Source organism: Alexandromys fortis, unplaced genomic scaffold (assembly GCF_014885135.2).
Source record: "Alexandromys fortis isolate MF-2015 unplaced genomic scaffold, M_Fortis_MF-2015_v1.1 scaffold_57, whole genome shotgun sequence".
In the NCBI taxonomy this organism is placed as follows: domain Eukaryota; kingdom Metazoa; phylum Chordata; class Mammalia; order Rodentia; family Cricetidae; genus Alexandromys; species Alexandromys fortis.
In genome coordinates, this window is record NW_026067941.1 from 9,561,983 (window position 1) to 9,577,091 (window position 15,109).

Genomic DNA, 15,109 nt, shown 5'->3' on the forward strand with positions numbered 1-15,109 from the left:
GCTGTCTTAGATATATGATATGTAGTTCAAATAGGCCTTAAGTGACATTGTATTATTTAGTTGTCTCTGGTGGACTTTGAACACTTTTCTTCTGCTGTTTTAGAGACAAGACCCTGTTGCCTGGAATTCAACCTTTGAGGACATTTCCAGAAGTGTGCTAGAGACCAGATACACCCTGTTGCCGTATCTCTACACCTTGATGTACAAGGCCCACACGGAGGGCAGCACAGTTGTGCGGCCTCTTCTCCACGAGTGAGTGTTGAGGTGGATTTCTGATGAACGGTGGGAAATGCATTTAACCTGTAAGGTGCGAATACTGTTGTGGTAGGGAACATGCATTATCAGTTCTTTCCTGTTCTGCTTGCCACAAGTCTTGAATGAAAATTCCCCTATTTAATTAAAAAAATTAGAAAAGACCCAACATTCCATAGCATTATTTTTGTTCATGTCACCTCTTTATTTTTAGTTTGTTATATATTTCTACACCATCATTCGTTTCAGGTCACCTCCATGAGCATTTCAGTAAAGATTTTAAGAGCAAAAAGCCTTTTTGCATTGAAATGTGTGATGATAATAATGGTTTGTCCACAAACACATTTCTGGACAGTTTCTGAAGCATGACATGTTGGAATGTGTGGGGAGTTTAATCCCCATCATCTTGTGCAGAGAGTGCAGGGGACAGAGGACACATAGGAGCTCTAATATGGGTCTTAACTTAATCATTTCTTCAGGGCAGTAAGCCATTGTATCTGATTGTGACACCTTCAATTCCCTTTGTAGGTTTGTGTCAGACAGTAAGACCTGGAATATAGACAGACAGTTCCTGCTGGGTCCAGCCTTCCTGGTCAGCCCTGTGCTGGAGCCCGTAAGTATGGAGACCACAGAGAATTGGAGGGTCCCGATTGGTAGATTGAGGGAATATGGAGAAGGGAGTCTGATGTGAGGCAGATCTGGAGACAGGGTTTCTTATTCTACATTCATCTCTTATGGTCCTTCAGCATAGGATTCTGTGTCCTGGGTTTTCTACACCCAAATCCTCCTTTATATTATCCCAGTAATTTTAGTTCACAGAAATGTCAAGGCAAAAATAGCTTTATAGTTTATTTGAATTTTTTATTGAAAAATTTCTGCCTCCTCCCCGCCTCCCATTTCCCTCCTCCTCCCCCCACTTCTTTCCCCTTCCCTCTCCAGTCTGAAGAGCAGTCAGGGTTCCCTGCCCTGTGGGAAGTCCAAGGTCCTCCCCCCTCCACCCAGGTCTAGAAAGGTGAGCATCCAAACACTCTAGGCTCCCACACAGCCAGTACATGCAGTAGGATCAAAACCTAGTGCCATTGTCCTTGGCTTCTCATCAGCCCTCATTGTCTGCCATGTTCAGAGAGTCCCGTTATCCCATGCTTTTTCAGTCCCAGTCCAGCTGGCCTTGGTGAGCTCCCAATAGATCAGCCCCACTGTCTCAGTGGGTGGGTGCACCCCTCGCAATCCTGACTTCCTTGCTTATGTTCTCCCTCCTTCTGCTCCTCCTTGGGACATTGGGAGCTCAGTCCGGTGCTCTAATGTGGATCTCTGTCTCTATCTCCATCCATCGCCAGATGAAGGTTCTATGGTGATATGCAAGATATTCATCAGTATGGCTATAGGATAGGTCCATTTCATGTTCCCTCTCCTCAGCTGCCCAAGGAACTAACTGGGGACATCTCCCTGGACACCTGCGAGCCCCTCTAGAGTCAAATCTCTTGCCAACCCTAAGATGGCTCCCTTAATTAGGATATATACTTCCCTGCTCCCATATCCACACTTCCTTTATCCCAACCATCCCATTCAACCAAGCTCCCCTCATCCTCCCCTTATCACTTTTCTTTCCCCATTTCCCCTTACCCCCATCCCACCCCACCCCTGAACATATGATTTTTTTTTCATTAGTTAAAATGAAATGTATAGGGTCAGATGTGTGAAGTAGTATAAAGATTCTTTATAGCCTCTTTATAGTTATTCTTAACTGAAATGTTCCAAGTGCTTGCAGCAGTGTGTGTCACTGCTGCAAGCTGGTAGCTAGCTCTTTGCTTCCTTCTGTATGTGTGTGTATGTCTTCTGTCCCTAGATGAACATTTAACTAAGCACAGAAGCTAATTAAATCATCTTCAATTTTTTTTGAACCTGCAAACATTTTTTTTCTTCTCTATATCTAACCTTGGGTAAGTGTCTTTGGAGAAAGGATTGGTAAGGTTTCAAGCAGGAGTTTGTCATTTCTTTGAAGTCTTGTTTCCCAAAGGGCCTTAGTGAAGGTACTGGTGTTTCTTAGGCAGTTTACACCCTTGGAAACTCGGGAAGGAAGCAGGGGTTCTCATCCTTGGTGATCTTTAGAAAGCTGAGGCACACGTATCCCAAGTCCAGCTCTGTTCTTTTAGGTAAGGGTACATTGTAGGCTGCCTACTCTGTCTCCAAATGCCCACACCTGGTCTGTGTTTAATTTCAGAATGTTCGAAGCATCAGCGCGTATTTCCCCACAGGCCTCTGGTATGACTACTATACGGTAAGTTCCCTAAATATTCATACAACCCGGCGGCATCAGGGTTCAAAGGCTCTGGGTATGACAGACTCAGACACTGGAAATCACCTGCTGTGCTCTAGCAGGGGTCACTCGATCCTTGACAGCTGCATTCTCACTTCCTGTTCCGATCAGACAAGCCCCAGCCACTCCTTTAGAGACGTGCTGTGAGGTGACATGCAGGTCCAGTGCCTGGTGTGTTGTGACCGCGCCTCTCCTTATGTCACCATTAGCCATGCGGTGAAAACTTTGACCGGCCATTTTCTGATGGTGAAGACATTGACGGGTCTTTTCCGGACACCAGGAAGCACTTAAGGGAGTAGTGTTTGATTGTGTTTGTGTGAGCGCGCCCTCACAGACACCCTTTCCCGTCTGTATTTAAGTGTCTGCTGTTTTCACACAGATGCTAAAGAATTGTTCTCTGTGATTAGCTCAGACAGTGAGAGACAGTGCTGTCGATGAAAAGCAAAGATCTTACTCCGAAAGAATGTGAAGTCATTTATTCAAGGCCGAGTATGAGTGACTCTGGCCTGGGATCAAGGATCCAAGTTGCCCCAAATGACATGCTGCACTGTGGAAGCAGAAACGTGAACTTTTGTAGTCACATAGCAACAGAAAGCCATCAGTCAGTATAGCTATCAAATTAATTGTGATCCTAGTGCTAGAGAGGCAGAGAAAGAGGATCCAACCCGTCTAGCCAATCAGCAGTTCGGTGACAGACCTTGTCTAAAAATAAGCAAACAAATAAACAAGGTGGAGAGAATGATGATGAGAGCGATCTGGCCTATGTATGCGCGTGCACGTGTGTGTGTGTGTATGTGTGTGTGTGTGCTTGTGTGTGCACATGCATACACATACAGAGACAGACACTAATGTGCATGTACATGTTCATATACAACCATGTCCACATATGAACACATATACATACAAACTCACACAGAGACACATGCACTCAAACACACCCACACTAATGCACATGTACACATTCATACATAGCAGTGGTTCTCAACTTGTGGGTAGCGATCCCCTTGGGGTCAAATGACCCTTTCATAGGATCACGTATCAGATATCCTGTATAACAGATATTTATGTTCTGATTCACAAAAGTAGCTAAATTATAGTTATGAAGTAGTAATAAAAATAATTTTATAGTTGAGGGCCACCACAAATGAGGAATTATATTAAAGGGTCACAGCATTAGGAAGGTTGGTATACAGCTGTGTATGGGTATGCACACATACGAACATGTACATACAACACACACACACACATTCTATAGGATAACATCACAGAAAAGAATGTTATAACCTAATTGTTAATAGTACCTGCACTGTCAGACATACATTAGAGCTGAAACCATGCCCTCATTCCTAACTCAGAAGTTATCTTCAATTGACAACTGTTTTCAAATGAAAAACTAGTTTTCTTCAAGGGGGACCCACTGGGAAAACAAATTACTCTTAAGAGCAGGTTGCATTCCTCCATGCAGTAGATAGCCAACAGAAAACAAACTCCACAGCATCTCTGGAGGTTCTGTGTCTCACAATGTCATATCAGTTTTTTCATTTTTACTTATATATATGCATCTATGTATGTTTGCTTGTACATGTGTGTATATATTTATTACCATACAGATTTAGAGTATATATTACGGCTCCCGGTTTTTGTGTTTTTATCCTGAGTGTGTGAATGAGTGTAACTCTTCCATCTATAACTGTTTCTTGTGCCTTTTCTTGAACTCTTCCTTCTGTGTCTTTTGTCTTATTCCAGTTTGCTTGCTTTTGCTTTATCCCATCATATTATATTATTATTTTTTAGATGACTTTTTCCCCTAAGGATAGAAAGGGGGTAGATCTAGATACGAGAGGAGGTAGGGAGGAACTGGGAGGAGCAGAGAGCTAAGAAACTTTAATCAGGATATATTGTATGAAAAAAATCTATTTTTGATAAAAGAAAAATGCAAAAAAGTGCACTATGAAGCCCTGCTGTGGTTGAGAAAATGTGGAAGGATTGTAGGTTATGACTCATATGAGTGAACATCATTCACAGGAAGCCAGGAAAGGTGTTAAATGTAAGACAGAATATTCAGTTCAATATAGCAATATGTAAATGAGTCTGCTCATACTGATCTTCTCAATAAAGCATATATCAAAGGTGTTAGGAGCTTTGCACGGTGGGAGGAAGAACAACACATCTGTAGTCAACAAGAAATAAATGCAGATATTGTCCAGTGTCATCTCCAAGTACTCTGTGCCTTAGCAGCAGCTTGTAGGATGAGTGTGTTCGGGATTTACTTGTGATCCTGCAAAGGCCAGGGACTCTCCTGGAGACCTAGAGAGGCACATCCAGACTTCACACAACAACAGCAGGTGAATCAACACAGTATGAGAGCGGGTGTGCGATGAATGATGATGGCCTAACATCAGGTTTGGTGGGATGTGTTGCTCAGGGAGGAATGTGTGCATCCACTCATCATTTCTCCTCCTTTGGACACCAGGGTGAAGCTATCAATTCAACAGGAGAGTGGAGGACCTTGCCAGCCCCTCTTGAGCACATCAATCTTCACATCCGTGAAGGTTACATTCTGCCATGGCAACAACCTGCCCTGAACACTCACTTAAGGTGAATAAGGAGCATGTGGCTCTGGTTCGCACATCTCTGAACTCATTCTGTTGTCATGAGAGTCACCTATCTCTCTAGTATCAGCCTTAAGTTCAAAATCCATTTAATTGAGCTTACATTCTCTACGTTTGTTATTTTGTCTACTTCCTCCAGCAGGCTTCTGTTGAGCCCAAGATGCTGACACAATAGGCAGAGCGTGGAGACTGGATACTTGGTCTCTGTGTGCATTGTTGTTGTCAGGGGTCTCTATACTCTGCTCTTGGGGTTGCTGCAATCTCTACCCTACGTTCTCTTGACAGAGAACAGACCCCTGCTGGACTTGGAAAGACTTTCCTCCTGGTCTCCTTCCTCACCTTAGTGTTGAGGGTAAATTGACAATTGGGGTAGTCAGCATCCCTGGCTTTCCCAGAGCTATAGACATTTTTACATTGTAAGTCTCATGCCTTGAGAAAACCCAATTCTGAGCAATCTCGCTCGGTACTCTCCCTACCTGACTTGGCCCGGTGACCTATCCATAGCTGTCTGTTCTTGCTCCACACTGTATCTGATCTAGATTTGGGTTCCATTCACTATGCTCCTACAAACCCAGTTTCCTGTTTCTTATCAATAATTGAGCAGTTTTCTTCCTTTTTAATTAATCCATGGACTTTAACAACACAAGCTCAAGTCTCTCCCACTCTTCCCGAATTACTGACTTTTTCTCATCTTTGTTTATACAGTTATAATTCTATCTCTACAGAAGAGTTACTTGTTGCCATCCTCATCGGCTTCAACATTTAGCCCCAGTAGACAGGGATTTTTCATGGGGCTTAAAACCTGCCTTGAACCTCCCTCACTTTCTTAGTATTTCAACGTATAGACTTTGATGAAAGTGTGACTAAATCTAACCACCGTTTTCCCTCCTTCCTTCCCCTCGATCATATAACTGCAGTTTTGGGTCACTTTGTAGACTGATAACAAATGTCTGCTTCAAATATTAAAATTGTGTTGCTTTCTAACTCAACGTCTGAACCCCTTTAAGAATAGGATGCCCCACAGTCTATCGAAATGTGATTCCAAGTTGACTTTGATCAACTCTATCTTTTTCAATGTGTTAAGAGTAGAGCTGACTTTCCATGCCCCAACTGTTGCCCCAGCACAGTCAGTTGACCTTGAGTTTCTATTACACTTGGCCTAAGGAACAAGGTGTGGAACACACTAGCTAGGCAAGTAAGTGCTTTCCCACTGTGTGATCTCAGCACATCCCTATTACATTTACCTCCAGTTTTCTAACTACTCATTTCTCATAGTTGACACATATAGTTTGTAAGTTAATTCAAATCACTGAGATTCTTTCCTGGAGTAGGATATTTAAAATGCCCTGGGTTGTAGCACCATTGTCTAAAATTTTTTCCTCTCTAAACACCTATATTGTGACTAGAATTGCAGTTTTAATGGTAACTACAACAGCGGTTCAAAAGTTACAAGGCTTAAATGCTTGCACTTTTTATAGATGTTTAAAGCACTTTATCTTATAATAACTTATAAGATAAAGTAGGAGACACACTTCTTCTGCCCCTAAAGCAAAGGAGCCACTTGTGACTGACTCATTTCGTTCTCAGTTGAAATTTGGTGCAAATATTTGTCAAAATTCGTTGAGCCATAAAAACTAGTGCCTTGTGTAAATCTTGTTTCCCACAGCCGGAAGAACCCTCTTGGTCTTCTCATTGCCCTGGATGAAAACAAAGAAGCAAGAGGAGAGCTGTTCTGGGATGATGGGCAGTCAAAGGGTGAGTGCTGCAAGAGGGCGTGGCCATGGTAGGACAGAGTATCTGACTCTGTCCCTTCATCCTGATGGACATTCACCTGTGCCTGAAATATCCCCTGGCATCTTAGAGCATCCTCCCAGAGAAAACATCGGCTTCTCTTTGTACCAGGCAGAGGCCGTGAGAGATGAAGCCCAAATGCAGGGAGAACAAGTTTACCTCCAACCCCTCTCAATGCTCCTGTTGCCTAGGCTCTCACTTTTATTAACAGACTCTCAAGGGACAGAGTTCTATAACTGGTGCTTTATTCATCTGCTGTGAAGTATAGATGACTCCCAAACCCTGGAGAATAAGCGTTGGTGATGTGAAAGTCATACTCATACCAGTATGAGGCAACGAGCACACACATTCCTAGCATTTGTGCTTCAAGCTGCACTATACTACACATCAGTTGCTGTTCAGAAATGATGCTGTGGCCATAGCTTAGGAAATAGATACCCAGGGAACACCTAGGGAAAACATCTGGAAAGATCTTTGCAGGGTTATAGCAGTGAGGAAAAAGCAAAGCAATGGCTTAGACTTGTATACAATCTATAGATTGTTAATAATTTTGTCATTCTCAAGATACAGTTTTAAATATCTTAGTTTTATGTAAAAATAATGAATTGACAAAGACTGAATGTATTTGAGGTCTTCAGCATATTCACTGTTTACTGAGTACCATCAATATGATCAACAGTGAAGACATCCATTGTCAGTCACACTGTACATTATCTCCCTAGAATATGCTCTTTGAACTCAATGTCTCTCCCATTAAACAACTTCTGTACTCCCCTGCCCCTCGGCAACTGCAGTTCCATGCATTGCTTTTTTAAAACTGTACATATAAATGTGGCGGCTGAGTGCTTCTCTTTGTGTCTAGCTTCCCTCCCTTATATGTGTCTTAGGCTCATGCAAGGTCACATGCTGTATTTCCATGTTCTCACTGAGGGCTCTGTGGTGTACATGTTCTGCCATTTCTTTTCTCACCATCTCCTCATGGATGTCTTGGTACTCTCCACATCTTCACTATTGTGAAATGTGAGCTAGACTTCAAGCTAAGCAATGAGCACAAGTCTCCTAGGAAAACAAAAGGGAAAATATTCTTTGACATTGATCATTATAGACAGTCAGTGATAGGCCCTACATAAACCTTGACATCTTCTGTATGGAAAAAGGAAACATTGATAGTTTGCAAAGGCAACCTACAGAGTAGGATAAAATGGTGCAAATTATGTATTTGATGAAAAAGTCAATGAGAATATATAAAAAATACTCTTAAAACTGACAGCAAGTGAATACACAGTGTGATTTTAAACTAGGAAAACTGTCTCAATAGATGTTTTCTTCAGAGAGGACAGCCACACAGAGACACGTATAGCCAACAGTTACTGGAGAAAATGCTGAACAATAAGTTCAGGTTTAAATAAAACATTATAATCAGGTATCATCCTACATATTTTAGTATGAAATAATTAACTGTGACAAGTGTTACTGCAGGTGTAGGAACCCGGGGGAACTATTAGCAGCCTTTGGTAGAAATGTAAGTTGGTCTAGCCAGTGTACAAAAATGTTCTTCAAAAAGTTAAAAAGAAAATGACTTTATGATACAATCACCTCACTTCTGCACACACACACATATGTGTGTCTATGAAATGAGCTTTCCAAAGAGAATCTGCACTTCATGTTCATTGCGGCATTACTGCCACCAAGGAAGACACACAAACAGCCTGGATGCACTGATGGATAGATGAATGAAGAGGTGGTGTTACTAGATTTAGTGAATCATTAATCTATTATAAAAGATATGCTCCTTTGATTTTCAAAATCAGCTGTCAACTTTAAGCATAGGAGATAGAATGTGGCCTTCTGCAGTGACCAGGCCAGTCTGACTCATCTCTCTTTTGTTTTCAGATCTCACAACCAATAAAGTTCTATGTAAATTTTCAATCACTAAGGTAAGTAGACTATTTTTAATAATATTTTATCTGACTATTAGCATGTATATGTGTGTGACTACATTTTCAGGATTACCTATGGATGAACACATCACCATTTATAACTTAATTCTCAATAATTCATCATTTGTGTTATTGAAAGGAAGTAATAATATTCATAAATCAAAGCAAGTCGTATTTTTTAATAGAGTTGTCTTATACAGCTAATGTTTTTATTTTCATTTTTTTCACCTAAACATTCATTAGTAGAAAAGGCTCAAAGGCTTTCATAGAAGCTGAGCATCTGGTCTAGGATGGGGCATTTGGTCTAGGATGGGACATCTGGTCTAGGATAGGGCATCTGGTGTAGGATGGGGTAACTGGTCTAGGATGGGGCATCTGGCTTAGGCTAGGTTATCTGGTCTAGGATGGGGCATCTGGTGTAGGATGGGGTAACTGGTGTAGGATGGGGCATCTGGCTTAGGCTAGGTCATCTGGCCTAGGATAAGGCATCTGGCTTAGCATGGGGCATTTGAAGACCTAGAGAACCTCAGCCTATTCATTTGTGCATAATTCTTCTTGATGTATTTCAGAACCGCTTGGACGTGACTGCTGTAGAATCAACCTATGAGGACCCTGATAAGTTAGCATTTCAGGAGATTAAAATTTTTGGAACACAGGTGCTTCACAATGTTATCGTGAAACACAATGGTGTCATAAGCCAGATGTCTCCTCAGGTCACTTATGATCCTAACATGAAGGTAAGTCTATGTTTCTTTGAGACTTTTCAGATTGGCATGATATTGATTCTTCTTGCCAAAGTCACTGGGGTTCTCAAAGGATGACAGCACCTCTGAGACCTGGTGGGAAGGTCAGACTAGCGGGGAGATATGATGACTTTTGGGAGATCACCTGAGCTGGAATGAGTAAAGGCAAGGGTGAGTGGGGCAAGGGTGATAAGGGCAAATGGTTTCATTAGGTTTTGTGTTTTTGTCGCTCAAGAGTCCTGCTTCTTACTAACTTTATTATCATATGTAGACACATATTATATATATAAATATATATATATTATACACAAAAACAAGCCACCGTTTATACCACACACATGCACACATGTACACAAACACGCACACTTACAAATCACATACACAGGAAAGGAAGTGGGGCCATGTCAGATTTCTGGGGATCTGAGAGCTATGGCCAGTGCTGAGGCCTAATGAGCTAGTTTTTTGAAATATATTTTAAGTTTTAACTTTGTTGAGATTCTTTCTTCCCATGCTTTCTTCAGTATTGAGACTCTCATTCCAACACACATACATATTCTCATGGCATATTTAAGATAAAGAATTAGAAGATCTTACCCAAACACTTGTTCATTGGATTAGATGATAACAAATAATTCTTCACTGGAAAGTAATACAACCTTATCCACTAGATAGAATTGTGTTGCCTTCCTCCATGCCTTCATGTAGGGAGAAACCCTCCCCCAGAAATCTTGAGTGCATATAGTAGAACTACTAGATTGGCATGTATGAAGGAGCTATCAGATTTTGGGAAAATTAGTCAGTTTATACTTCTAATGTAATGGCATATTATTATATGTGAAGTTTTGTCTTGATAACATGTATTCAGGATGCAGACACTGTAAAATAAAGTGGTGTGTGGTTAGTTTTATATTTTTTGGTGTCCAGAGCTTAGTGAAATTGCTAGGTATAGCAGTATAGTATAGTATAGTATAGTATAGTATAGTATAGTATAGTATAGTTCAGGATGGGAAATGGACCGCTAAAGTATAGTATAGTATGGTATGGTATGGTATGGTATGGTATGGTATAGTATAGTATAGTATAGTGTAGTATAGTTCAGGATGGGAAATGGACCGCTATAGTATAGTATGGTATGGTATGGTATGGTATGGTATGGTATGGTATGGTATGGTATGGTATAGTGTAGTATAGTTCAGGAAGGGAAATGGACCTCTAAAGATGATGTGTCAGGTGAAATTCATCAGTTGAATATTACAAGACATTCCAAAAAGGTTAAAGGACCTGACCATTTTATCCCTTTGCTGAAATTAAAATTAATTAAAATTTTAATTAAAATTAAAAGTTGCTGGCATACAATTAGCAGCTGAAGGTTGTAAGACTTGAGGTCCTTTCTTCTCTCATGTTTGCAAGTGCCCCCATTCTTGGAGAAATGAAAAAGGAAAGACAAAATCAGTAAGAAGAAAGGATAAAAAAGGAAGTTGGCAGAGGTAAAACTAAAGAAGGAAATTTTTGAGTGGAGAAAGAAAGACTTGCCCAATGGCTGTCTGTGAACTTGATGCTAACTTTTCAAAGCCAGAGATGTAATTCATAAACGATAATGTAGTCATCATCTGAGAGCTTTGCTCTTCTAAAATGAAATACAACAGAAGGACACGTGGTTTATGAAAAAGACAATGGGGAGCATGTTTCACAATGGGCACCAGTTTGCCATAAAAGGAAGTAAAACCATTTAGTTGAGATATCAGAATCAGCCAGTCCAAGAACTGAGAAGAGCCGCATAGCATCACCCTGGCAATCCTGTGTCTGTAGCATTAGGGACATTTAGTTCTAACTGGAGATCGGTTTATTCTGGAGGAAACATGTGGTCTGATTTTGGAGGTGCTAAACTGAAAAGGCCATCGTTGACCTAACTGTCAATGTCCATCCTTGATCTGTCAAAGTCCATCCTTGATCTAACTGTCAAAGAGCCTTGCAATGGTCCTTGAACTAAAGCGCTGTTATCCATGGTGGTGAAAAACTGGAATTGGCAGGATGGGAAAGTGTCAGATAGGGAAGACACTGAGAGAAACATGATGGTTTTTAAAATGTCACCTAAAACAAGTGAAAGGGGTAAAAAAGAATCAAATATTTAAAAAAAAGAAAATATTGAATGCTTCATTTGATGAGCAGAATACCAGAATCTTCCAAGATGTAAGTGGATGGACTTGGATAAATGTTAGGTATGGAAGGAAATGTGATAATTGTGATATTTTTTCTCAACTCACCAGTTTTCCAGTTGATTAAACTGAGATTCAATAAATTCATTTGGTTTGTCTAAGATCTCACAGAAATGTGGGGATGGGAACTGCGTCAGATTCTTTTCTTGTTGCTTTGTTAAAACGCACTGACAAGAGCCACTGGTGGAGGAAACACTTATTCTGGCTCATGGCTTAAAGGTTCAGTCCACCATGGTGGGAAAGTCAAGGTGTCAGGAGCTAAGCCTCTGTTGCATCCCATCTGGAAACAGGAAGCAGAAAGCAATGAATGAATACTGCTGCTCTGCCCAGTATCCTAGCTGGGAAATGACACCACTGTCAGTGGGAAGATGTTCCCTAATCTCCCACACGCATGCCCAGAGACCCATGTTGCAGGTGATTCCAGTGCACGTGAAGTTGGCAATACTAACCATTACAGGAACCTGGGCCTGTGATTGACATTGCATATTCTCTATGTGTCCTCACTGACAGGGACAGTGCTCCGGGGAGTGAAGCCCAAGAAGAGAAACTAACTTCTAGAAGAGTGGAAAAGAGTTTTTGTAACAAAATAAACGGGAGAGATAGGTCAGAGAAGGGATGAAAAGGGACAGTCATGGCACTTGTTATTTGCCAAAATTTTTATACAACATGATGAGGAAGATAGTAATAAAGTAAGGGGACTGACATTTCCCAGCATCTAATACAAAGTCTTCCTGTAAGCGAGTCGTATGCCCTTCATTGTTGAGACTCTGTTCTCATTTCTGCTTAATGCTCTAAAGGTATTTTCAGGCTGTGTAATGACTTTGTTTCTAATGATGAATTGCTTGTGCTTTGTCCACCCCTAAAGGTTGCAGTCATCACGGGTATCCAGCTTCTCCTGGGAGAATCTTATACCGTGGAGTGGGATGATAGCTTAAGGGACGAGGAGAAGATAGACTGCTATCCCGATCAGCACGGGGCTTCTGAAGCAAACTGCACTGCCCGAGGCTGCATCTGGAAGGTAATCCAGCCGAAGGTGTTCGTGTGCACAGATATCTTATAAATATCATAAGTATATTGGCGTGCTTTTGCATACACAGAAACCCATAGGGAGAAAGAACCTCTTCAGGCATCCAGGGAAGACTGAACCGTAACTGGGGGTAGGACTGGGATATTTTTAATTAATGCATCTCTTGAAGACCAACTATTAAAATATCTTACATATAAAATCACACACATGTGTGCTTGCACACACACATTTTCTTCTTATAAAATGCCTTTTCTAAACTCTTTCTAGGGGGTTCCTCCAGATCCCAGCTGATCTTGGATATTGACTTTCTTTTCAGGAAAGCAGCTCTTCTGGGGTCCCTTATTGCTACTTTGTCAATGAGCTGTACTCAGTCAGCAATGTTCAGTATAACTCAAATGAGGCCACAGCCAACATCTCCTTGAAGACTTCTCCGTTTAGCAATGCCTTCCCCTCTACCCCTGTTGATCAGCTGCAGGTGCGAGTGATCTACCACAAGAATGACATGTTGCAGTTTAAGGTAAGTGCAGTGTGCGCAGTCAGGTGTGGGCAGGGCCTTTCCAATCCTGTTGCTCTTTGCTGGTCAAGGCTACAGAACCTTAAAATAAGTTTTGTGTTTAAATTTCCACAGTAAAATACACTACATCTTGACCAAATCCAGAGAGAAATTAGACCCTTGGAGAACTGTATTACAAGACATCAGAATTTATTTTCTCACCTGTATCTTTAAATCCGTTTCCTCTGGCCTAGATCTATGATCCCAACAACAAACGGTATGAAGTTCCAGTGCCTCTGAACATCCCTGCTGTTCCAGAAAGCACCAATGAAAGCCGTCTCTATGACGTCTCCATCAAGGAGAACCCATTTGGGATTGAAATTCGCAGGAAGAGTACAGGCACTGTAATGTGAGTGGGTCCTGGTCTGACTCTGATTCCTGCTTTCTTAAACATTCCTCACCAGACAATTATTGTTGCAGACAGCCTGTCTTACTTAAAGTGTCACAGTGCACATGACCAGATCCATGAGGAAGCAATTTCCTTTTGGTCTATTCCTAGGGAAGTCCTCAGTATCCTGTGAGTGATTACTAAGGCAGTTACTGAGGGAATACATTGAGCAAATATTTCAGGACTTCCTTCTGGGTGCAGACAATACACACAGGAAGCTAATATGGTTGTAATCATGTTGTATAAGAAAATGGGCTTGACCAAATTACAGGGAGGTCACTCCTTCTGATACTCAATTTGTCTTTCTGAGGCAGAAGTGTCATTTGAAATAAACTGGCATGAGGAAGCACTAAGGTTGTAAGCGTGGAGTTCTGGGTGGGGGAAGATACATTTTGATAGACGGAAGACAAACAGCAGAGAGCACAGCCAAGGAAGTTGGCATGTCAAGAAATAAAGCTGGTGAAATCATTGAAGGATGAAAGCTGGGGATAAAGCTGGGGCGGGGGTGAGTTTGGGAAGAGGAACAGCACCGAAGGCTTGCCGAGAAGTCACCAAAGAATATGAGCAGAGCTGTGCCATGCTATGGGATTTCTTCACAGTTTTGCATGCTTGCAGGAGGAGGGCCCTCAAGGAGCAGGTGTGCGTTATAGCAGTTGCTGTGGTGTGACATAAGGCTTAGATTTCCCCCTGTGAAGAGGGCCCTGAGGAAGGCAGTGATGGGAGGAAGATGGGTGGAGGATGACTGTTGAGCCATCAATGGGAGCATTGGTGACTGCTTTATGCAGGTAGATTTGTGCTTCGTTTGGAGGATCATCTATCTCTGATGGTGTGAGGAGAATCTGGAGCTCTTGTCCTCATGAAGGCAGCTGATAGAAGCCATCAGAGATCTGATTTCTGATGCAAATGTCCCTTCTCCTTCTGCAGCTGGGACTCTGGGGTCCTTGGCTTCACCTTCAATGACATGTTCATCCGCATCTCCACCCGCCTGCCCTCCACGTACATCTATGGCTTTGGGGAAACTGAGCACCAAACTTTCAAGATAGACTTGAACTGGCACACGTGGGGCATGTTTTCCAGGGATCAGCCCCCGGGGGTAAGGACAGGGTGTTTGGGTCTGGGTTCTGTCCTTTCCGCCCAGGCCATGTGTCTTGTAGTTCTCTTTTTCAGACGCCATGTGGCTGTTACCTTCTACTGCTAGGCAGATGGACATATTTTTTTTCTTTTTTTTTTAATTTTTATTTATTTTTATTTATTTATTTTTTAATTTATT

The 15,109-nt window shown here is 41.7% G+C and overlaps 1 protein-coding gene across 15 annotated transcripts in view; it reads left to right on the top strand.

The window, feature by feature from the left end:
- Mgam (maltase-glucoamylase) overlaps window positions 1-15,109 on the top strand; it is a 240,025-nt gene that overhangs the window by 127,360 nt on the left and 97,556 nt on the right. For 4 of the 15 annotated variants that reach the window (XR_007592850.1, XM_050148095.1, XM_050148093.1 and 1 more), the window contains exons 87-97: window positions 104-252; window positions 781-865; window positions 2,474-2,530; window positions 5,043-5,167; window positions 6,848-6,936; window positions 8,866-8,909; window positions 9,482-9,649; window positions 12,737-12,889; window positions 13,215-13,415; window positions 13,646-13,800; window positions 14,764-14,932. The exons of the other annotated variants lie outside the window; for them this stretch is intronic. Coding sequence is in view for 3 of the 4 variants with exons in the window: in XM_050148095.1 (XP_050004052.1) it covers window positions 104-252; window positions 781-865; window positions 2,474-2,530; window positions 5,043-5,167; window positions 6,848-6,936; window positions 8,866-8,909; window positions 9,482-9,649; window positions 12,737-12,889; window positions 13,215-13,415; window positions 13,646-13,800; window positions 14,764-14,932 (1,395 nt within the window). In the remaining variant the exon portion in view is untranslated. The remainder of the gene's footprint in view (window positions 1-103; window positions 253-780; window positions 866-2,473; window positions 2,531-5,042; window positions 5,168-6,847; window positions 6,937-8,865; window positions 8,910-9,481; window positions 9,650-12,736; window positions 12,890-13,214; window positions 13,416-13,645; window positions 13,801-14,763; window positions 14,933-15,109) is intronic. 15 annotated transcript variants of the gene reach the window in all.